We start from the raw sequence: 21,122 nt of genomic DNA, 5'->3' as shown, positions 1-21,122 counted from the left end.
GTGCAGCTTTTAACCAATCAGAGTGAACCTTTGTATAAACATTCACTTTGATTGGTTAAAGCTGCTCTAGCTTTAACTAGAGTGTTATTTTTTTTCAATAAGACAACTGACAATACATTCAATAAAATCAGTAAGATACCAATAATTAGACATTGTCCATGTTATTTAGGGATCAATTGAAATAGTGATCACATTGGGGAGCTGCTTTTTGGGTTTGGACCCAAAATTAATTTGTCAACGACTGGATTTATTGTACCATATTTTGTGTATATATAGCTACATTGTTTATCCATAGATGATTCAATCATATTCAGAGTGTAAGATATTATGAGTATGTCATTATATCAAACTTAACAGTGACAAAAATCTTTCCAGGTGCAGCGAGTGCAGCTTTAAACATTAACATGAATGCTTGATATCCATTGCTTGTACAGTGAATGATTATACACATGTGATAAAAAAGTTACATACACCTTCCAATAAGTTTGTTTTTTAATATACACATATTAAAGGTAACACTGTACAACGCTGACCAGGAAATAATACTTACTGTGATCCAGCTTGCTAGGGTATCGCCGTACTCACGTTGGAAGACATCTTTTATCTCAACCAGTTTACCCTCGCAGGTTCGAACGATTACTCGAATGAGAGTTTTGTTATTGGTACCAAGTCCCTGTTCAAAGAAAGAAACAAATCATGATTATTCATGGTACAAAGAAACAGAAAATAATAATTTACTTCCATCCAAGTTTTCTTCATTCAAAGTGTATATATAACTACATAACACCCTCCCTCCATACACACATACACACACACACACACACACTATATATATATAAAATTCACGACGTACCTTCATGGAGCCATGCAATCTCTGGGCGTAGTACAAATTCTTATCCAATACAACTCGTACTGTAAAGAGATGAAAGGATCGTTATTTTGATACCAAAGTATCGCTATATATTTTTTTATGCTCAGAATTACGGCAGAAATTCACCTACGGTTTAGAATCTCACTAATCGCAATGATGTAAGGAGGACATTTATTGTGTTGTGAAAAAATCAGAGAAATAACAAATTTGGTATATGCCACCCCAAACAGATGACCTTGAAAAAAATCCTGAAATATGGGGTCGACATTTCATCTGAAAATTTCGTAATTGTGAGGTCAATAACATGTGAAACATCATTTTATTAATCATCAGCGGAGGTACCTAAGTTGTTGTACAATTGCACCACTTCTCTTTACTTACCAATTGTTTTCATTGACTTGGCCAAATCCCCAGACATTTCTGAATCAATGGCGTCCAATACAGTCGTGTTCGATAGTTTTTCGTATTCTTTGAAGATAAGCGCCAATTGTTTATAGCTCCTGGAGACAAGAATATTGATGAAGGCTGACTCATCAGTTCCCCATTGGCCTTCACCAGCTTCGTATAGTGCCTGGAAAAATTAGATAGTTGTAAATATGATTAAGAACACATACACATTAATTTGCCATGTTGTATCAATGATAAAGGTAAATAGTTTATTGATGGGTGTTAAAAGGGGGATGCCACTCCAGGAAATAAAGGTATTTTTGTAAACACTGGGTTCTGGTGAGTCAATTCATAATTAATATCGCAATCCTACCTTGGCATCTATTTCAGCTTGAGCTTGATCTGGCAGTCCTTTCCTACGACCACCTCGTACAATAGATACCATCACCGTCTTGAAATGTCCGGATAAATCACCAGCTACGTCTTCTTCTACAGTATTTCCAAACTCTATTTTTAGAAATTATGAAAATCCTATTAGAATGATGTATTATTGTGTGTGTGTGTGTGTGTGTGTGTGTGTGTGTGTGTGTGTGTCTCTCTCTCTCTCTCTCTCTCTCTCTCTCTCTCTCTCTCTCTCTCTCTCTCTCTCTCTCTCTCTCTCTCTCTCTCTCTCTCTCTCTCTCTCGACATTTCTTTGAGTTATTCCCACTGTTTCTTGAGAGAAGCAGGTCTTTATGTAGATATTCCAACAATCCAATATACTCTACCTTCAAGATATGCTGTTTTCATATCTTCCAACTGTCTGTCATTACATGTACATATGATTTCAATCATAGTATCTTCATCTGTACCAAGACCCTATCAGAAAAAAACAAAAAACTTTACCATTCAGTATTCTGTTTGTCCTTGAATGTCTTCACTGTGCCTTTGCACAAAGAGGGCCCATGTCACAAAATTAATCCCCTTGAAGTATTTTCTAACGTTTTAGCTTCGGAAAGTGAATCTTTATGTTCATGTACAAATAATATTATATTACAATTTTCTTATCTAAAATTAATATCAATATGATGCACCAATGAATGCATTCAAATGAGTCCAAGATTCTTGACCTTTTAGCTTATTTTTTTAGCATTGCCAGGAAGACACATGAGTATTATAATTTATATTCACCTTGATTGCCTTCCTCAAGCAATAGGCATTGTACTGAGCTGGTGTTTTCAGCAGTCCTACACAGACTTCACGGAAGTTGAAACTGGTATGGCTCTTGATGTCTATTATTAGATCCTGAAGAAGAAAAAATGGGTGTATGTTAATTGTGTGTTGTGGTCGGTGCAAGCAATGCAAGAGTTTCCAGTTCATAGGATCGCAGAGCCTACAGCAAAGTCATGAAGTTGCTGTAAGCAATGCCATAATTGTTGCAAAGATGTTTGTTTGTATTTCTTTTCTGTTTTTTTCACATGGAAATGAGAAATTGAGTGGAACACTATTATTGATAATATGTGTATAATAAAGCATACTTGCATGTGATGAAAATTCCTCTTCCTAAATATATAAGCGTGATATATCAATCTTTCCATACATACCAAAAATTTATCCTTGAAATATTATTGGAAAGATGTCTCTATATTGAAAAGTATCACCCCACCCATCATCTCTTATCCAACACCCCTTCCCAATTATCAACTTTAGATCATCCTTACCTTTCCAAACATCGCCTTGTACCGTTTGACGATTTCCTGTCTCTGGGCGTTACTGGTACCAGCAAGGACCTCGATCAGACCCTTCTTCACCCTCACTGCAATTTAAACAAAGGGTTATTAATTCAACATCCACAAAAAGTACAACATACCACACAAACTCATATACACATAAACCTTAACTTGAATCATTCTTGGAACTATTGTACAGCTTGTTGCAGTTTACTGTTCACTGGCTCTGTTTCATACAACCAAGCAATCCAATAAGAAACTGCATGTTACACTTTGAGATAGAAAACTTTAATAAATAATTAACTGATTGATTTTGAACAAATGTAGCTTTCGTTGCTTGATGAAAAAGAAGTTGGTTGCAACAAAAGTAGGTTTAATATGTTAAGAATGTACATTAGAGAAAAACGACATTAATGCTAGTAATTCCAAACCTAGGACCAAATTTCTGAAACATTGATGATAAGAAAATAATACACACTAGTGAAATTGTAAATAACCTGACAACGTAAGCATCTCACAAATGAGTTTACAGGAACACTTACTTGAACCAAGACGTTTTACGCCTTTCATTGAATCTTTCAGTATTTGACACTCTCGTTCAACGTCAAAATTCGCCATGGGTTTAACAGTTTTCAATTTCATCTGAAATGAAGTGAATGACAACATAAATGACTGTTAAATTCGAAACTTTCTAATAATTCTACTTACTATCCCCTGCATAGAGATATATATTATTAATATAGAAACACAATAGTCCCATCTTGGCGTCAATGCAGAAAGGTTGCATCTGCTATGTAATTGTATAGGCAGATACGACCTTACTGTACGGACGCAACACCATATGTACATGTTGAAACAAACGTACCAGTTTAAGTTATACAAGACATTTTAGTAATTCATTACTAGGCTTGTCACCTTTCTAGAAGTATACACTGTGTGTTTTACTGACTAATCTTCGTATTTGTCATGATAAAAACAACTTGGTGTAGAGTAGAAAAGGGACGGCCATTCTTTTTAAATCAGTGCACATTGTGTCTACTTTGTTTTGGTATCATTAATGTACAAAGTTGATTTCTTACCCTCCTTTCACCGTCTATGTCAGCATTGAAATCTAGATTTCCAATCTCCATCTGTACATTTTCTTCCCTTTCTACTTTGATGATCTCCTCTTCCACTCCATTTGTACTTATCCCTAATCCAACTCCTCCTCCTAGGCCTATGCCACCCCCTAGTCCCCCTCCAATTTTTCCACCTCCTCCTCCTATTTTTCCACCTCCTTTGCCAAAGCCAATACCTCCTCCTACATCTCCACCTCCAAGTTGTAAGTCACCTCCCCCAACATTTATGTCTCCCTTACCACTTCCACCAAGGTCTAAGTCACCCTTGCCTTTTCCTCCCCCACCCCCTAGGCTTATTCCCCCTCCAAACCCTCCAAGGTTTAAACCTCCTCCCGTCTTTCCTCCAAGGTCAATGTCTCCTCCTGCTTTTCCTCCAAGGTCAACATCTCCACCTCCAAGTTTAATGCCTCCGCCTCCTCCTCCAAGCTTAATGTCTCCCCCTCCACCACCAAGGTTTAAGCCACCTCCTGTCTTTCCTCCGAGGTCAATGTCTCCTCCTGCTTTTCCTCCGAGGTCAACATCTCCACCTCCAAGTTTAATGCCTCCGCCTCCTCCTCCAAGCTTAATGCCTCCGCCTCCACCACCAAGGTTTAAGCCTCCTCCCGTCTTTCCACCGAGGTCAATGTCTCCTCCTGCTTTTCCTCCGAGGTCAACATCTCCACCTCCAAGTTTAATGCCTCCGCCTCCACCACCAAGGTTTAAGCCTCCTCCCGTCTTTCCTCCGAGGTCAATGTCTCCTCCTGCTTTTCCTCCGAGGTCAACATCTCCACCTCCGAGTTTAATGCCTCCGCCTCCACCACCAAGGTTTAAGCCTCCTCCTGTCTTTCCTCCGAGGTCAATGTCTCCTCCTGCTTTTCCTCCGAGGTCAACATCTCCACCTCCGAGTTTAATGCCTCCGCCTCCACCACCAAGGTTTAAGCCTCCTCCTGTCTTTCCTCCGAGGTCAATGTCTCCTCCTGCTTTTCCTCCGAGGTCAACATCTCCACCTCCGAGTTTAATGCCTCCGCCTCCACCACCAAGGTTTAAGCCTCCTCCTGTCTTTCCTCCGAGGTCAATGTCTCCTCCTGCTTTTCCTCCAAGGTCAATATCTCCACCTCCGAGTTTAATGCCTCCGCCTCCTCCTCCAAGCTTAATGCCACCCCCTCCACCACCAAGGTTTAAGCCTCCTCCCGTCTTTCCTCCGAGATCAATATCTCCTCCTGCTTTTCCTCCAAGGTCAACATCTCCACCTCCTCCGAGGTTTATGTCTGCTTTGCCAGTTCCTGCTCCTCCTCCAAGGCCTATGCCTCCCCCTCCCCCTCCTATTTTTATTCCTCCAAATCCAAGCTTTGCTCCTCCTCCTACTTTGGCATCAGTACTGCCTCCTATGTTTAGTGATGATGAATCTTCTTTTACGAGTGGTTCTCCAATGAGAGCCAAGAGAATTTCCTGATAATCACCTGAAGTGTCATCCTGAAATAAAATATGAGAAATGCCATTAAAGACACTACAGTTTTGTTTCATAATCCAACGTCTAGATTTGGCAATGTTACCATGGTTACTAAATATGTGTGTACAACAATTCTGAATCAGTGTTAAAAAGCTAGCCATGTTTGGGATTTAAATCTACATACAATCCACTCTACCAATACCTTTATAACATATCGAAATCACAGTGTATATCATAGTGATAGCACCAGAATGTATCATGCAGGGAGGGGCACTTACAGATCGTTTACACACTAAGATATGCCGTTGGTGGCGCTATAATCAACACTCGTGCAGCGAAGCGTAGACTATAGGAGCGCCACCAACGACAGAACATTGTACAGTGCAACAAATGCAAACATTGAGTTTCGTAAATAAATGAAATCAGTAAATGAATTAATAAATAAAGAATAAATAAATAAATCGTACTTTGATCCACTCTGCCAATGTGCCCTTATACTCTGCCAGAAAGGTGACTTTAATCGCTGAGATTTCACTTCCACAAGTTCTAATAGCCACTCGCCTCAGACCTCTGTCTTTCGTGCCAAGTCCCTGAAAAAACGCATTGAGAACATAGCAAGATAAGCTTACTGCTTTCCACAAGACAAAATTCACTATCTAACCATGTATATACCTTCATCGTACATGATTTGACGTTCACCGTACATCATTTGACGGCTGGAATATCTGTTTATAAAGTGGACTATGATGGATAGTTAACATAATTTTATTTGGGAAACATCACTAAATTCTTTCAGACTTCATTTACGAGACCGTGAGGTATGCTCTTTTGTTTTAGTAAGTGTCGTCATACAATGAACTTTACATAAAGTTCGTCAAAATGGCGGATCGTCTGACACAAGAGAATCGTACATTTCTTTTGCTGAAAAAGTAAAAGATTGAAGACGATTTTGGAACAGAGGGGCGCGAGAGTGATTTAATATAGAAGAACGAAAAACTTTGCGTTCAAATTGTGGATTTAGAAGTAGCCTTCACTTACCTTCATGGAAACGTGAAATCGTTGGGCGTAGTAGAGGGTTCTGTCTAGCACAATTTGAACTGTAATATAATGAGAGACGATAATTAATAAAGTACAGTAAAATTAGATAAATACCGTAAAATAAATTGGAATTTAAAATTAATTAAATGCTATCAAGAATTAATTAAAAAAAACGATACACGAGATAAAATTAATTAAATGTAGTGAAGATAATTGACTACAGTGAATTCAATTATATTCGGTAAGATTATAAACAGGCAAAAGTAATTAAAACGATGGAATTAATTAAATATTATAGAAAGAAAACATGCGTTTTAATTAACCGTGACGTGTATGTACCTCTGTACCCGTGATAACCCACAAATTCTATACACAGGTGAACAAGGTCTCGTCACAGAATGCGTCGATCAAAAATTGAGCGCAATCATAGAAAAATAAAATTATGTGAATACCTTTTCCATGTTATTTTGATTCGTTTCTATAATTCTATACATTACATCCTGAGTAATCACAACATTAAAAATATGTTGCAGAACAAGGGCATCAAGTAGGTCAGAGAGAATGTACTGATAACATTAATATACTTTGGACTTTACTGTCGAATGACGCCATTAATTTATATTTCAACTTTTATTTAGAACGGCATCCACAGTTTCTCCTTACAAGTTTATGAAAATATATCCAGAATAGTGATTTTTTTCGAAACTAGCACTATGGTTTCATTCTTTCGGTTTACAGACCAATAGATTGTTCAAGAGTTCAACGCACGGCATGTTGAAGGGTTCATCTCGTCCAAAATCTGGCATCTAAATAGGGTAGCTAACAAATCGCCTTTCATAATTCGTGCTATTGTAACCGTGTTTATAGCCGTGTTTACTTTCAATGAACATAAACCCCTTTTGTAATTTATATATTTGTCCTTCGTATCTATTGTACTATTTTTTATTTTTCTTATTGATTTTTTCAAATTGCTGAAGCCCGTTCATTGTTCGTCTCCTGTGTTTTTGTTCTTTTAGTGAACAAGTAAACATCTTGATCGACAGATCATAAAGTTTTATCTCGTCTTCCTTACCAATAGCTTTCATTGTTTTCTCTAAATCTCCCGACATTTCCGACTCAATAGCTTCCATTATTGTCTTCTTGGACAGTTTATCATACTCTTCAAATATCGCCCTCAATTGACTGAAACTACGTGAGGTCATGATGGTGTTGAACACTGACTCGTCTGTGCCCCATTTTCCTTCACCGGCGTCGTATAATGCCTGAAAAAAAAATACAATATCAGTTTTATACCTGTTTATACTTTGGTCTTTAAAAAGTAAAAAGACAAAAGTGATTTAAAAGGTTAAAAATATATATATTGATCTTATTGGCGTGCTTACAGATCAATTCAATCGAAATCGATAGCTTGATTTGAAAAACTAGTAACAAATAGAACTTCAATTGTTTTCGGAATTTTCATGAGCAGAATAATGGTGATTATAACCCTATAAATGGTGTATGATTATTACATTCAAAGTATTAAATTATATTTATTGACAAGCCTACAAAAGAATTTTATCTCGATATTCAAAACGCTAGAATATTTTGCATTGTCTCGTTCAAACCAATATAGTTTTCCGTGGTGGAAAGTCTAAGTATGAATATTTCTGTTCCCGTACCTTAGCATCTTTCTCTGCCAGGATAGGGTCTGCATCTTGAGAAGAGCGATTTGCCTGGAGTAATGACACCATTACTGTTCTGAAATCCCCGGATGTGTCAGCAACCACGTCGTATTCAAGGGTATTTCCAAATACTGTTTGAAGAAATGGGACACACAATATTAGAAAATATTCTTTCTCTGTCTGTCTGTCTGTCTGTCTCTCTCTCTTTCTCTCTCCTTCTCTCTCATATCATATAATATATGATTTCTTACATTTGTTGTAGACATCTTTTAATTCTTCAATTTCTTCTTTATTGCGTGTGCAGATGATTTCAATCATTGCGTCTTCATCAGTACCAAGTCCCTAGATAAAAGAAGAAAGACGATACTTAGTTCTTGTTCCCTGTACACTCCGTTGTCTTTCAATACTTTCAGTATTAAATCAGTCTCTACTGGTACATTATCTGAAACAGGGACCATTGTTTTAAGTTGCTATTTTCAACTGGTGCAGTATATTACTGTATTTATTTCTATTTGTGTGATTGCCAATTAAATGTAAAAAAAATAAAACTTTGAGCTTCCCACATTGTTGGCTAACAATTCAAAAGTCACGATTGTTTCTCCTACTATTTACACACGGACATCAAGCCAGTGTATACAGTACATCGACAACTAGTGCAAGTCTTAAACCGTTACAAGTGAATATGGAGTATTTTTCAATGGGCTAAAGCTAGCAAAATGTTAGTGGCAACGATAGATGATTCTACTATTCAAGGCTTACGATTCCATACCAAGATCTGGCGTTACTGTCATCCCTGTTTCTATAGTTCGGCCAAGACAGGTGTTTTCTCAACTATGTAAACCTGACCTCATATGAGAACAAGGAAATGATATCACATACCTTCATTGCCTTCTTCAAACAATGGGCATCATATTCAGCTGGTGATCTCAAAAGACCAGTACATATTTTACGAAAATTTGAACTAGGTAATGTCTTGACATCTTTCACCGGATTCTGAAATTAAAAATTATAATAATGTCACGTGACTGATAAATCTAACGATGTTGTCGGGTAGTACAGAGGTTATGTAAAATAAATGTGTATTTTGGTTTTTAATATGTGGAATAAAACCATAACTTTCTATTACATTATGTGTCAACATAGACAAGTAAGGGTTTCTTTCTTGTCTGTGGTGTGAAACACTACGGTTACACACGTTCTCTTCTCCCACTAAGGACTTAGACATATACCTATTTCTTCCGCAAAGTTATATAGAAACATTACACAATTGTTTCAATAGTTTTGTCGTATTGTGTATGTTATCATCCTTCTGTGCAATAATTCATTCCAGTCAAAATGTTCGTAGTATGTAAACTATGAAAATATCAACGAAAAAATGATTCGGACATATGTTTTGGATCTTAATTTCAGCAATCTCAGGAAAAAATATATGAAATGAATTTGTCTATACGTGTATATAGCTAGTGGTGTTCCATTAAAATGAGTATGACATGTCCGTAGGAAATCTTTAAACAACAGTGTGTAGTCAATTATTAATCGAACATGTATTATTCCTAAGCCATTAAATTTGTAAAACTTTCAACGATGTTGTAAAAGTGACGCCAGATTCTTTGACGTTATGAGAAGCGACTTCGACAGCGCCACCATCGGCTTATCTCATCACGGTCTGAGGTCATCACACTCTTGTCAACTGTGGAAGTGTCAAATAAGTGATAAAAGATGAACTCTTACCCCAGCATAACAACCTATTCTAACATTTCAATGACCTAAGCACTATAATGGAACAAAGACGGAGCCTCATCTAAGAAGATATATGCCTGCAACTTTGAATAATATAGTACAACTATCGGCGTTCTTAAAGTTCCTCACGTATTGAGGACAGCTTGAGGCGACACCGTGTAAAGTACATTCACCAACAATACAAAAACAGCGACAGGTACTAGTATATAACTTTGTCGCGAAGTAAATTCACATGGAGCCATTTTTTGTTTTCCGTTAATTATAACTAAAATGAAACTAAACGTCGGATGTTGCAATAGCCAATTGAGCATGCTAAGATGAAAGCGTTCGGAGTTATCATTCTGTGGTCATGATGGGATGGATAACCGACCTTTTTGCAAAAGGTCAAAGGGTCTGAGTGACCAAAATGTTAGACATTGTGATATAAGATGCAAACTTTCCCATCAACACCGATAGATTGTAACTTTTCTCGACTACATACAATTACGTGTGTGTACAACTCGAATTTATTTAGAACTGCTATTCAGTTTGCAGACCATATTCAAATTTTGCTGTCCCCGACACTTATCATAGACATCATTGCATTGAATACTTTTCACTGCACACGTGTACAGACTACCTGAAAGTTTTGCTGTTAACTGTCTCTGACACTTATCAGACTGTATTGTATAGAATACTATTCATTGTCCAGACTACCTACACGTTTTCTCATTGTTATATATTACAAGTTGAAAAAAAGTAACTCTATGATCAAGGGTCTTACATATCGATAACCAAGGTGCGCCCAGAGGCGAACGTTTTCAATACGTCATAGGTATGAAATGAACATAATAAAAGAAATAAAAACAAGCTCTCACATTTTCTCTTTGATGTTAAAGCCCAGCTTTTTGTGACAACAGAGACGCCTTTGTGTTTTTTAAGACCAAGCTATTGTATGGTACTCTATTGTGTACACAGTGCTGAGTCATACACGTGTGTTGAATGAAAAAAGGGCGAATTTATGCAAGATGAAATTTGACAACTCGTTTGATATTTACCTAAAGATGCATTTTTTTTAAAATAACAAGCTAGTGTCAAGGTGCGCCTATCCTGTTGAAGACTCATTTGCAATGTTATATTGATGTCCCAGATGAAAATAAAAGAAAACCACAATGAATTGCTTAACACCTGTATGCGAATGGACATACCTGGGTAAACAAGTCGTTGTATTTTCTCACGATAGCAGGATCATAACGTGACCCGGATAACAATGAAATAAAAACTCCTACGTAAAAAAATTGCTACCCTCCAGTCTATATCAATAATATCGAACAAACCTTTCCATATTGTTGAGTGTACTGCCTCACAATTTCTTGTCTCTGTGTACTGTTGGTACTGGTCAAAACCTCGATAAGAACATTAGTATCTGTAATGTAGAACAACAAAGAAATAAGGTTATAGTCTGTTATAAATATGTAATCTCAGCAAACTTTTGATATTTTGCAACCAATACAGACCCTTATTTCAAAGTCAAATAGCAAAAGGAAAATGCTGGGCTAGACACGAAGGTCAACTCTTTTTATAGAAACTACCTTTACGCATTCACACAACAGTGACAGAACTGAGTTAAAAAAGTTATCCCAAAAAGGACGGTGCACAGTAAAGAATATTGATTTTATTTCTCTCTCTCATTAAAGTTGAAGTTTGAATCAAAATAACAGATCAAAGTGACAAATATACAATCTAGAATGATGTGAGATCCATCTATAAAAGGGGTGCACAGTCACTAGCTACTTGCAGAGTCCCAACCTATCAATTCAACGTCATGTGACCATAATCTTTTGACGTCATTCGCGCCAAAAAAAATACGTCACCATTGTTACAGGCCGAAGGTTCTACCTGTGTTCCACAATGATGGAATAATGTCGTGGTGAGTCTGATAAATGGCACTGGTATAATGAAAAAAACCTTCTAAAGGTTTACTTTCACAGTCATTTGTAAAATATTCTATTCAAGGATATAATGATACAAAAATATGGTGCTATTCACGAATATTCAAAAAAACTACGGTTCACTGTTGTCTGCTCCCCCAATTTTGTTTTTTGTGAGCATTCACCGGTGATGGTAATTTTTGATATTCGTAAATATCTCGTTATTTTGTATCATGTCCATCCTTGAATTTAATATGAGCACACAAGAAGTGATTGTGTTTACACCACGCTGGAATAGAACACCAACCAAAGACGAGTATAGAGGCTGGACACACACGCACACCCACCTGCTTCCACAGCATTGGTGCACACACACACACACACACACACACACACACACACACACACACACACACACACACCTATACTCACACATACTCCCAAACACATACCAATACGCACATAAAATTCCATATATATCATAACCCTCAACATGTATTACGTCCACCCCTCCCCAAACACACACATATTCAATGTTCATATACCTGACAAACATGTTGTGACAAGACCTCATTTATACAGCTAAGCTGATTGCATTATTCGACTCAAAGAGAAGTACTTCATCACTACACTGACAAAAAAAGAGCACCGTACATGTCATTCTGACTACGAGTACTTATTCAAAGATTTTTATTTTGAATTTGCGGGGTCAAAGGTAAAAGGTCATCGTTCGATCATTATATATCATTTGTCAGTGAGGAGTACTGTCATTAAAAGCCAATTCATCCATCCCATGTTCTCACATTACTAGTATCTCATCAGTGGACCCATGATGGTAAACACAGTTTCTATATAGCGCTTTCCCGCACTGTGCTCGAAGCGCTTTACAAACTCATTACCCTGGGACTAACCTATAGCTGCGCTTTATACTATCTCAACTCCCGAGGGACCATACAACTCTTAGGAATACAATAGGATTATTCTTTTGTTCACAACCAACTTTTTATAAAGCTTTGCCAGACACATGTTGTTCTCAACTAAATTCGACATGTTTTCGTGGGGCGTATACTGGTTTTTCATATATTTCAAAGCTTACAATGGTTTAAAGTCGTTTACCTTTTCAACCGACATGATAGCTGCATAACCAAGAAAACAGTTTACGTTTTGGCCTAATCAATCAATCAATCACTCAATCAAACAGGTGTTTTTTTTTCAAAACCAGCATGGTCAAGAAAAAAACAACAGTTACACACAATACTGAAGATTCAATAACCATAAGGTCCATTACATATGAAAACTCCAGTCAGACTAACATCTAACTTTAGCACACTCGTTAACACTGTTATCAACTAAATATGGTTTTGGGAGATAAAATAAAATCTCCAAGTCGGCAACATTTTCAACTTTGAAATTTGGCAGATCTTGCCCTACTGCACTTGACATGCGTTCAGCCATTTTGGGCATTTCCTACATAGGTTTATTGGGAAACATCTAGTGATGATAACACATTTACTATAATCTCTTTATCGTGGCACTCTTTATATTTGAACACATGTCAAGTGCAGTAGGACTTTATAACAATCTTCCAAAACTTGAGTAAGTTATCAACGCGGTATTGTATCACCCGAAATAATATATAAGTTGATGGCGAAAATCAATACAAGTGTACTAAAGGCAGAAATAAGCATGACTCGACTCTCCCTTTATTAGTATGCATGAATGATTAAGAGTGAAGTTGACACCAAAGAAAAGAGTGAACGAGAACGTCAAGTCACCCTGTCCCTGGTGAATCTTAAATGGAGCGTGCTAATGATGTACCCTCGATTTAAATATTAAAGGTTTCAGAATGAACTATTTATGACGTAGACAATATCTGTTTAGTTGCCAGGTTGTTTGGCTCTTTTCTCACACATGCCAACACGTCATTTGTTTTCAAATTTCGCACTTAGGATCGTTTTTGGCATCCGTTTCCATATTTATTACCCTGTTTAATGTGCTTTAACATTAGAATAGTTGTAACCTTGACGTTACGTAAACATCTATGTTATAGTGACTTCGTTATCCTAGGAGTAATGAAAGACCGTTTATTTTATTAAAGTGATAACAACTTAGTTTCAATGAAGAAGTTTTGATCTTTTAAAAAAAATAGTTCATAAAAAAACGCAAGATATCACTGCTGTTTTGTCATTAGAAAGATTGGTAAAACAACACGATTGTTATGTTTGAATAATAAGTAGTTGGAGAATATATCTATGATGACGTGTTAGCTGTAACAAAGTTCGTTCACTTTTCTTTTTGACAAAACTTTACATGGTACATGCCAAGCCTAAAAAGTCAACTCGTGCGACACACCATACTATGTTTTTTTTTTCATTTAAAGAGCTTAGATTCCGGGTGGGTTCCTGCCATATAGTTTGTACTATTCCTGCACCCATTGATTCAAACATGCACACGGCTTTGTTTTGAACAAATAGACTGACCCTTGACCCATGGCAGGTTGTTGAACTTCTGAGAGTCCACAATTAACATATCATTTGTAGGTATACTCCATATATAATCCTTGTCATGCCCCTTTGCCTTTTAAAGTAGACTGTCTCGTGTTTCGCTGTTTCTATTCAGGTCACAATAACTTTTAGAGTTTTATGGAGTTGTTTTTGGTATATTCAGTTTTACATAAAAAGACACTGCAACATCATCATATCGTCCATCAGAAAATGAGAATAGTAGTTCCTATGTTGCCCAATGACGCTCAGTCAGAACATGGATGTATTACTAGGGGAGTCTCCCCCCCCCCCGCCCGATACTTCCACGGTCAGAATAATATGTCATCTTGTCGACAGGGGGTGTGTTCTCATATATTACAATATGTATGAATATAATTTCGGAGGGAGGGTGCGTCAATTTGTATATATTGCATATAAGCTTATAGTATTGAGTCTACGAAGAACAAACTGTGACCAAGGATGACACGTTTGCAAACATCGTAGCAATGTCTGATTTCACTGACGTGGTAAATCTTGTTTCCCGTTGTTAATGTTACAAATACTTTTTTTTTTAATTTATGACAATTGATCATGTGATGATGTTCAAAACCCTAACAAGCAACGTTATAGCGTTTTATGGTTGTTTTATAGGGTGCTTGTTTGAACTGTTTTAATGACCCAGTCTAATTATCAAGAATACATTTATAATACCTGCATCTGCTGTTATAAAATTGTTATGTGGCGAACGTCAAATGTTGTGTTAATCAATTAAATTTGTAAGAATTCAATTCTACCCATGAGTTAAAAGTCGGGCATCTACGTGTACTGCATAACCTGAGACCGTTGTAGCAGTGCGTTACAGCGTACTGGTTGATAGATTTGACCCCTCAGTAAACTCAGTGTATCCGGGGGGGTCATCATCAAGCTTGACTTGCACACACGTATTTCAGGTACCTAGCTATGCCGAAATGTGATCATGAACACAGCACTTATGTAGCCGACTTCATCATACATTTTATTACATTCTAATCTATAATAGCTGATCAACCACTACAGTATAAAGTTTAGGTGATTTATACGTATATATTAAACCATCTACATTATAAATATATATGTATACATACATACATACACGTACATACATAATTATACATACATACATACATACATACACACATACATACATACATACAGGATTCAAACAGGGGTCTCTATGCTTAATTGCTCTACGTGGTTTCCTTGTTTGAGTATTAAAAGTGAAGACATTCTGTGAATTTCCATGACAATATTCCACAGTAAATGACGTCTAGTAAGGGTCTATAGAGCCCACAAAACCTCGTACCACTAACTAGTAGTAGTGGTCTGAGACAAAACCTGGCTTTTAGCGTCCAAGCTAACTACTAATTTATGACTCTAGGCATGGCCTCGTCTTTTATAAGGACGAACACTTTTTGTCTCGTTCAGACAAAACCGTAATTATATTCTGAAAGTGTGAATGGTTGTGTCTATTGTTAATCACATAGATTTTTCAGTGTCCCATATGTAGATTTTAAAGGTGTGAAAAGGCACCATCATGATGAAGACTCCCAACACAAACAAATATAATTACTGTAATCCTAGAAGTGTAAAAAGGTATGCTAGGATGTCATTTTGTTGCAAACATCGAATGAAAAAAAGTTACGAAAAAATTATCCAGTCAAGTTCAACAATAGTTTTGAAAATAAAAGCTGATGCGCCTGGGATTTTACCAGGAAGAAAACCGGTAAGCATTTTTTTTATTCTAACTCTGAATAGCACAGCGAAGGACATGCTAATAAACTTTTATTCGTCTCAGGTACAAAAGCTAGACCCCTTAAGATACCTAATATTAATAGCAATTGACTGAAAAAAAACTTTCACTTCTTCAAAGCTCACATGTGTCCCTGCTAATCATAAATGTATTCACGCATTTTCTTATTATACAAGCGAGTGAATATCATCGACATATCTACTCTCCTTCTCCCACATCAAAATTCCATACCGGAATTACGACGCTACCTTTGTCTTTTTACAATAGAAAGATATGTCACTCTATACAAGACAATAAACACTGCTACATTTCTTTCACACACGTTATCAACATTCAAATATGCATACCTTCAAATCGCAATACAAAGCTTTAAATTGACATTACCATAATTTTATATAACATCACTTTTTGTTGTAGTTTAAAAATAATATCGTTCGTGTTTCCGGTTAAATATGATAAAATGCGACGTCATATGGGCGAATAAACCTGATTTATCAAAATCACACACAAAGTCTAGTGTCCATACACTCTTAAACTTTTTTTATTACAAAACATGGATGTATGTCATCACTTGAAAGTTATTATTTTACCATAATAATATGATTTATTGTGGTTTAAGAACTTTTACACAAAAGTTTGATTCGTATTATTGACACTGTTGAATTCTTTTTAGTTACTGGAAGATACATGTCATGAGTGAAAGAACACATATCAAATAATGAAGATTTATGGAGCCAAACGAGCAAACGTGTGAAAACACACACACTATATGTGTGTGTGTGTGTGTGTGTGCATATACATACATACATGCACACACATACACATACCTACCTACAATCTACATACCTAACTACCTACATACATACATACACATATACATACATACATACATACACACACACATACATACATACATACATACAGACACATACCTACCTACATACATACACACACACATACATATAACTCCAACAACATTACAACAGATAGAAGGGTGTGGACGCTCATCAATATTCCACTGCAGTGGGTGTTATCTAAGAGAGTTATAACAACAATCGCGATTCGTTTAGAGCCATTGAGGGGACCTGGTCTCTGATTTGCATTTCTATTAGCTATCTACAACAGCATAAAAAAACAATTACCATACTTTGAATCTATTCAGTCCACTGACCTATGATTTGCATTTGTATCGCTCCAGATATACAATGAATGGAGTTAAAAAGAGAACTCCGACGATTGCAATAGATTTGCAAATCAGTATCTAAACAGTGTGTAGTACTCACCACGACTTTCTATGGCGTCCTTCAGCCGTTCACACTCTCTTACAGCGTTAAAATTCTCCATGGTTTTCACAATTCTGCGTCTCAACTAACAAACAATAAAAAAAGTCAGCTTTTTAAAATTGGAAACATGTCAAAGTTTAAATCTGGTTTTCTTTCATCTCAGGTACCAATTGCAACGAAGAACAATTCTTTTAAAGAAAGTAAGAGCAATGCGTTGTCGACTCACACCAAGAGACATTCAATTGTTACATAAGACGCCACCAATGTTATGCACTACACAGTCCACAGTAAAGGAAAGTTTTTTAAAAACCTATATAACTCTCTGAGACACAGGTAACGCAAACTGTACTGTATTAAAGATATGCTTGGTATTTGAACAGCTAACATAGTTCAGTTTTAATTTACGACTCACCCGCATAACATTCACTGCAAATACAGCATGTACATGTAAAGACCATATAATTTCTATTTAGGGGTGAGGCACCAGCTTCCAGCAGTGATCGCAAAGCCATTCATAAAAGTGCCAAGGTGAAATATTTCTTAGTATTGAATAACATACACGAAAATATACTACTCACGTGAGAAAAAGGGAATTCTTGTTCACCAGATACACATTAGAACTTCGCCGTGGTAAAAGCCACGCGTGGGGTGTTTTTTTCCTTAGCGTGTTCTCCTCTTTAATAGTTTGTGTCCAACGTGGTTTCGAGTCTGTGATAATATGTAAAGTTGGTTAAGTATCTGTTTAAAACAAAACTAGGATCCATGTTCGATTTCATACCAATGTAGATTTGATTTAGGGCGGGCCCATGTTCGTCAGTTATACAGTACCTGTATGTTTGCTTGGAGTGCAGGAAGTAGACGAAGGTTGTTCAAGTGTTGATTAAATTTCAGGAGATTGTTTGCTGACCCATTTTTTAAAAAAAAGATATAGTCAGTCATGGGCGGGTGATTGGAACGCGACTCGAACGGGACACTCCCTGTAGACATGAAAGTTTAAAAGGCGCACCTTACACTAGTAAAGCTATAAAGTGTACCAAATGATTAGTGCGAAATGAAACACTGCGTAACTGATTGTTGTAAGAGCAAGCAGAAATAAAATAAAATCAACTACTTACCTGCAGGTGCTACAATGTTTTCAAGAAATGCAACAGCCTACACTACACGACCGACTTACAAACGTTGTACTGGATTACCCAGACTCCTCTGCAAATAGGTTTAATATATTTGGGATCGGTCCCTGTCTTAAGTCACGTGGTACTTTATGACGCTTATGACTGGTCAAACGAGTGTGATGTATTCATAGGAAGGTACAACTGATGTCACACTGTATTATCCTTCGTAAAATGTTCGGTATTCAAGCAAATCTTCTCTCTAGTAATTATAAACGCCAAGGGGCAATGCGCTGAACCTGGTTTCTTGCATGCATGCATGCAACTGTTTTCATGGTTCTGGCCAGGTAATTTGAAGTTTTTTTGTCACCAACTCCGCCCTTCTCTCAGTCCGGCCAGTTAAGATTTATTAGTTAAGATGAAATAAAGCCCATTCTTAAGTTTATAATACATGGAGCCTGAGCAAGAGCTATGCGTGGGCCGTCATGCGTTTTATATTATCGCAAAAAAACATCAATGGAAAACACTGTCTGCTGTTTCAAACTGGGACACTTTAGTTTTTCATCACTAAGTTTCATTGTAGTGATTTTGCCGAGGTCACTTGGTGTTATAGATTTTAGAATGAAAGGTCATCAATATTATAGTCCCTTGATCTGTTTTCACAGCGGACCAGAATTGTGTCATTTCCACATTGTACTTTAAGTAAACACTCGATGAACTTGCTTCATGTGTGCACAATTTATGACTGTGTCTACGTAAGACGTTTTTAACAGGTCGTTTCAATTCTTGTTCATATTTATATATCGACTGTTAGATTGGTATACCCTGAATTGAAACAGGAGACGGTGTTTGAATTTAGTTTTACTCTCAAAGGAGTGTTGATAATGGAGATTTAATTGTGAACAATAAAACAATAGAAAACAATAGAGCAAAGAATGCAGAGATTGCAATGGAAATTGCTGAAACCCTCGACCCAAATAGCTACATTCTTTCCATGCCTGTTGTGAAGTACTGTGGAACTTGAAGTACAGGTGATTTGTAGTGCGTTATGTCTTCGCTTACAACTTGTGTTGGATTTTGGGAATACTCTTGGCCGTGACCGTATTTACACAATTTCTTAACATAGATAAAGATGCAAAAGTCATTAATCAAGTATCTAAAAGTCACCGGCGTTGTGTTACAAGTGAAGGTACTATAACCTGTACCTTGTGCTCTTCACTTCCAAAATTGATCCACCAGGGACTATAACTGGAATGTTCTGACGAGAGTGGTAGTGGGCATTTACATGGACCTTGATGTCCCAGTTCCGTTTTTGAATGAATGAATGAATTGCTCCGTCAAACTTTAATAATACCAAATATTGAAAATTAAGTTTTAACCGAAATGTAGCCCTTCGATCTTCCTACAATGAGATGACAATTGTTATTTGAGGAGAAAGGAGTTGTTTTGTTCTGACATTCCAAAAAAAAAAGAAATTAGAAAATAAAATACATATCTATTTATTTATTTACAATTGCAATACAATTTTTGCTGAGTGTATACAAAAGAAAAATCAGGACTTCACAACGCGAAAGACAATACTGTAAACGCACTTTCTGTTCGCATGGAATTCGGAAGTACCATCCTCTTCCATGCTGTTAGGAAATATCTAACATGTAACAGATTGTACAAATTACTATAACAAAAGAAAGAATTTAATTGGAGAAATCAAAACGAATTCCTTTCTACGGTGTTCCACACCTTTTGGAAGGGTGGCAATGGCGTGGGCTGCTACTTACACGACTATAGTTCTTTCCATGGCGTTCCACACCTTTTAGAAGGGGCCTCCAAGGTGGCGATGGCGTGGGCTACTGAGTTTAAACTATATACGATTATACCATGTTAGCGTTGGAGTACATAACGATATACCACTCAAATGTTATACAATGATTTCGAGCGAACGTTCACCAGGGTTTAGAACAATACAAACTGGGACAAAGGGGGAAACTTTAAAATGAACGAAACAATGGGATAACTTACGAGAGTAAACGATTCAGATGACCATAGAGCCCTGGCCATACATAAAAACGTACAGTCCGATGCATCTCTCTATTGTCATGCACAGAACAGTGAAATGACGTAACAATGAGTGGGAGTTGCCTGTCGTATTGTCTGCCGCCCTACCCCCATCATCCCCACCCACTCGTCCATACTATCACCCTAGCCTCCAAACTCGCACGACAGGCTAAAACTGGAAATTATATGAGGGGTATCAAGAAAAGGATACTGAAGCAGTTTAAAATGTACAGCGAAGAGCAACTGGACAATATCAACTTTAAAGGGACTAAGCTATGATGACCGCTTACAGAAACTCAGTCTTCTAACTTAAACTTATCTTAGTATATCGCAGAGTGCGGGGAGATATGATCGAAACTTTTAAGATTTTGAATTGATATTATGACAAAGTTGTTGCTTACCTTTTGCCACTAAACATATCTGATAGGACACATGGACATTCACCCAAACTATTGAAACCACAATGCCACCTCAATATCAGGAAATAACCAAATAGTCCAAACTTGGAACAATTTGCCTCACTCAGTAGTAGTTACT

At 37.0% G+C, this 21,122-nt stretch overlaps 2 protein-coding genes across 2 annotated transcripts in view; both read right to left on the bottom strand.

Annotated features, from left to right (window-relative positions):
- The window catches only part of LOC144452020 (uncharacterized), a 52,676-nt gene extending 48,322 nt beyond the window's left edge, over positions 1-4,354 (bottom strand). The window contains exons 1-5 of the mRNA XM_078143015.1: positions 4,047-4,354; positions 3,510-3,609; positions 2,959-3,053; positions 2,429-2,542; positions 2,077-2,116 (exon numbers count right to left, since the gene is read on the bottom strand). Coding sequence (XP_077999141.1) covers positions 2,077-2,116; positions 2,429-2,542; positions 2,959-3,053; positions 3,510-3,609; positions 4,047-4,097 — 400 coding nt within the window. The 5' untranslated portion in view covers positions 4,098-4,354. The remainder of the gene's footprint in view (positions 1-2,076; positions 2,117-2,428; positions 2,543-2,958; positions 3,054-3,509; positions 3,610-4,046) is intronic.
- On the bottom strand, positions 4,118-18,603 carry LOC144452427 (uncharacterized). The gene is made up of 12 exons (XM_078143519.1): positions 18,537-18,603; positions 18,000-18,129; positions 17,422-17,506; positions 11,273-11,361; positions 9,096-9,209; positions 8,468-8,558; positions 8,214-8,347; positions 7,625-7,814; positions 6,553-6,611; positions 5,982-6,104; positions 4,170-5,537; positions 4,118-4,135 (listed from the first exon to the last, which is right to left on the bottom strand). Exons 3-12 carry the CDS (start codon positions 17,480-17,482, stop codon positions 4,118-4,120), a joined length of 2,247 nt encoding a protein of 748 aa, XP_077999645.1. The 5' UTR covers positions 17,483-17,506; positions 18,000-18,129; positions 18,537-18,603.
- Between the last annotated feature and the right edge of the window lie 2,519 nt (positions 18,604-21,122).

This window comes from Glandiceps talaboti, chromosome 22 (genome assembly GCF_964340395.1).
Source record: "Glandiceps talaboti chromosome 22, keGlaTala1.1, whole genome shotgun sequence".
Lineage (NCBI taxonomy): Eukaryota > Metazoa > Hemichordata > Enteropneusta > Spengelidae > Glandiceps > Glandiceps talaboti.
Note: the sequence above shows the minus strand (reverse complement) of the source record. Positions and strands in the feature narration are given on the sequence as shown.

What these genes read in the sequence shown, in the direction of transcription:
- LOC144452427 (XM_078143519.1), bottom strand. Translation starts at nt 17,482, where the DNA reads ATGGAGAATTTTAACGCTGTAAGAGAGTGTGAACGGCTGAAGGACGCC. An exon ending in ACACTCAACAATATGGAAAG is followed by an intron (nt 9,210 to 11,272) that starts GTTTGTTCGATA and finishes TTTTAATTTCAG; the next exon opens with AATCCGGTGAAAGATGTCAA. An exon ending in GATTTCACGTTTCCATGAAG is followed by an intron (nt 6,105 to 6,552) that starts GTAAGTGAAGGC and finishes GCGTTTTTTCAG; the next exon opens with GGACTTGGCACGAAAGACAG.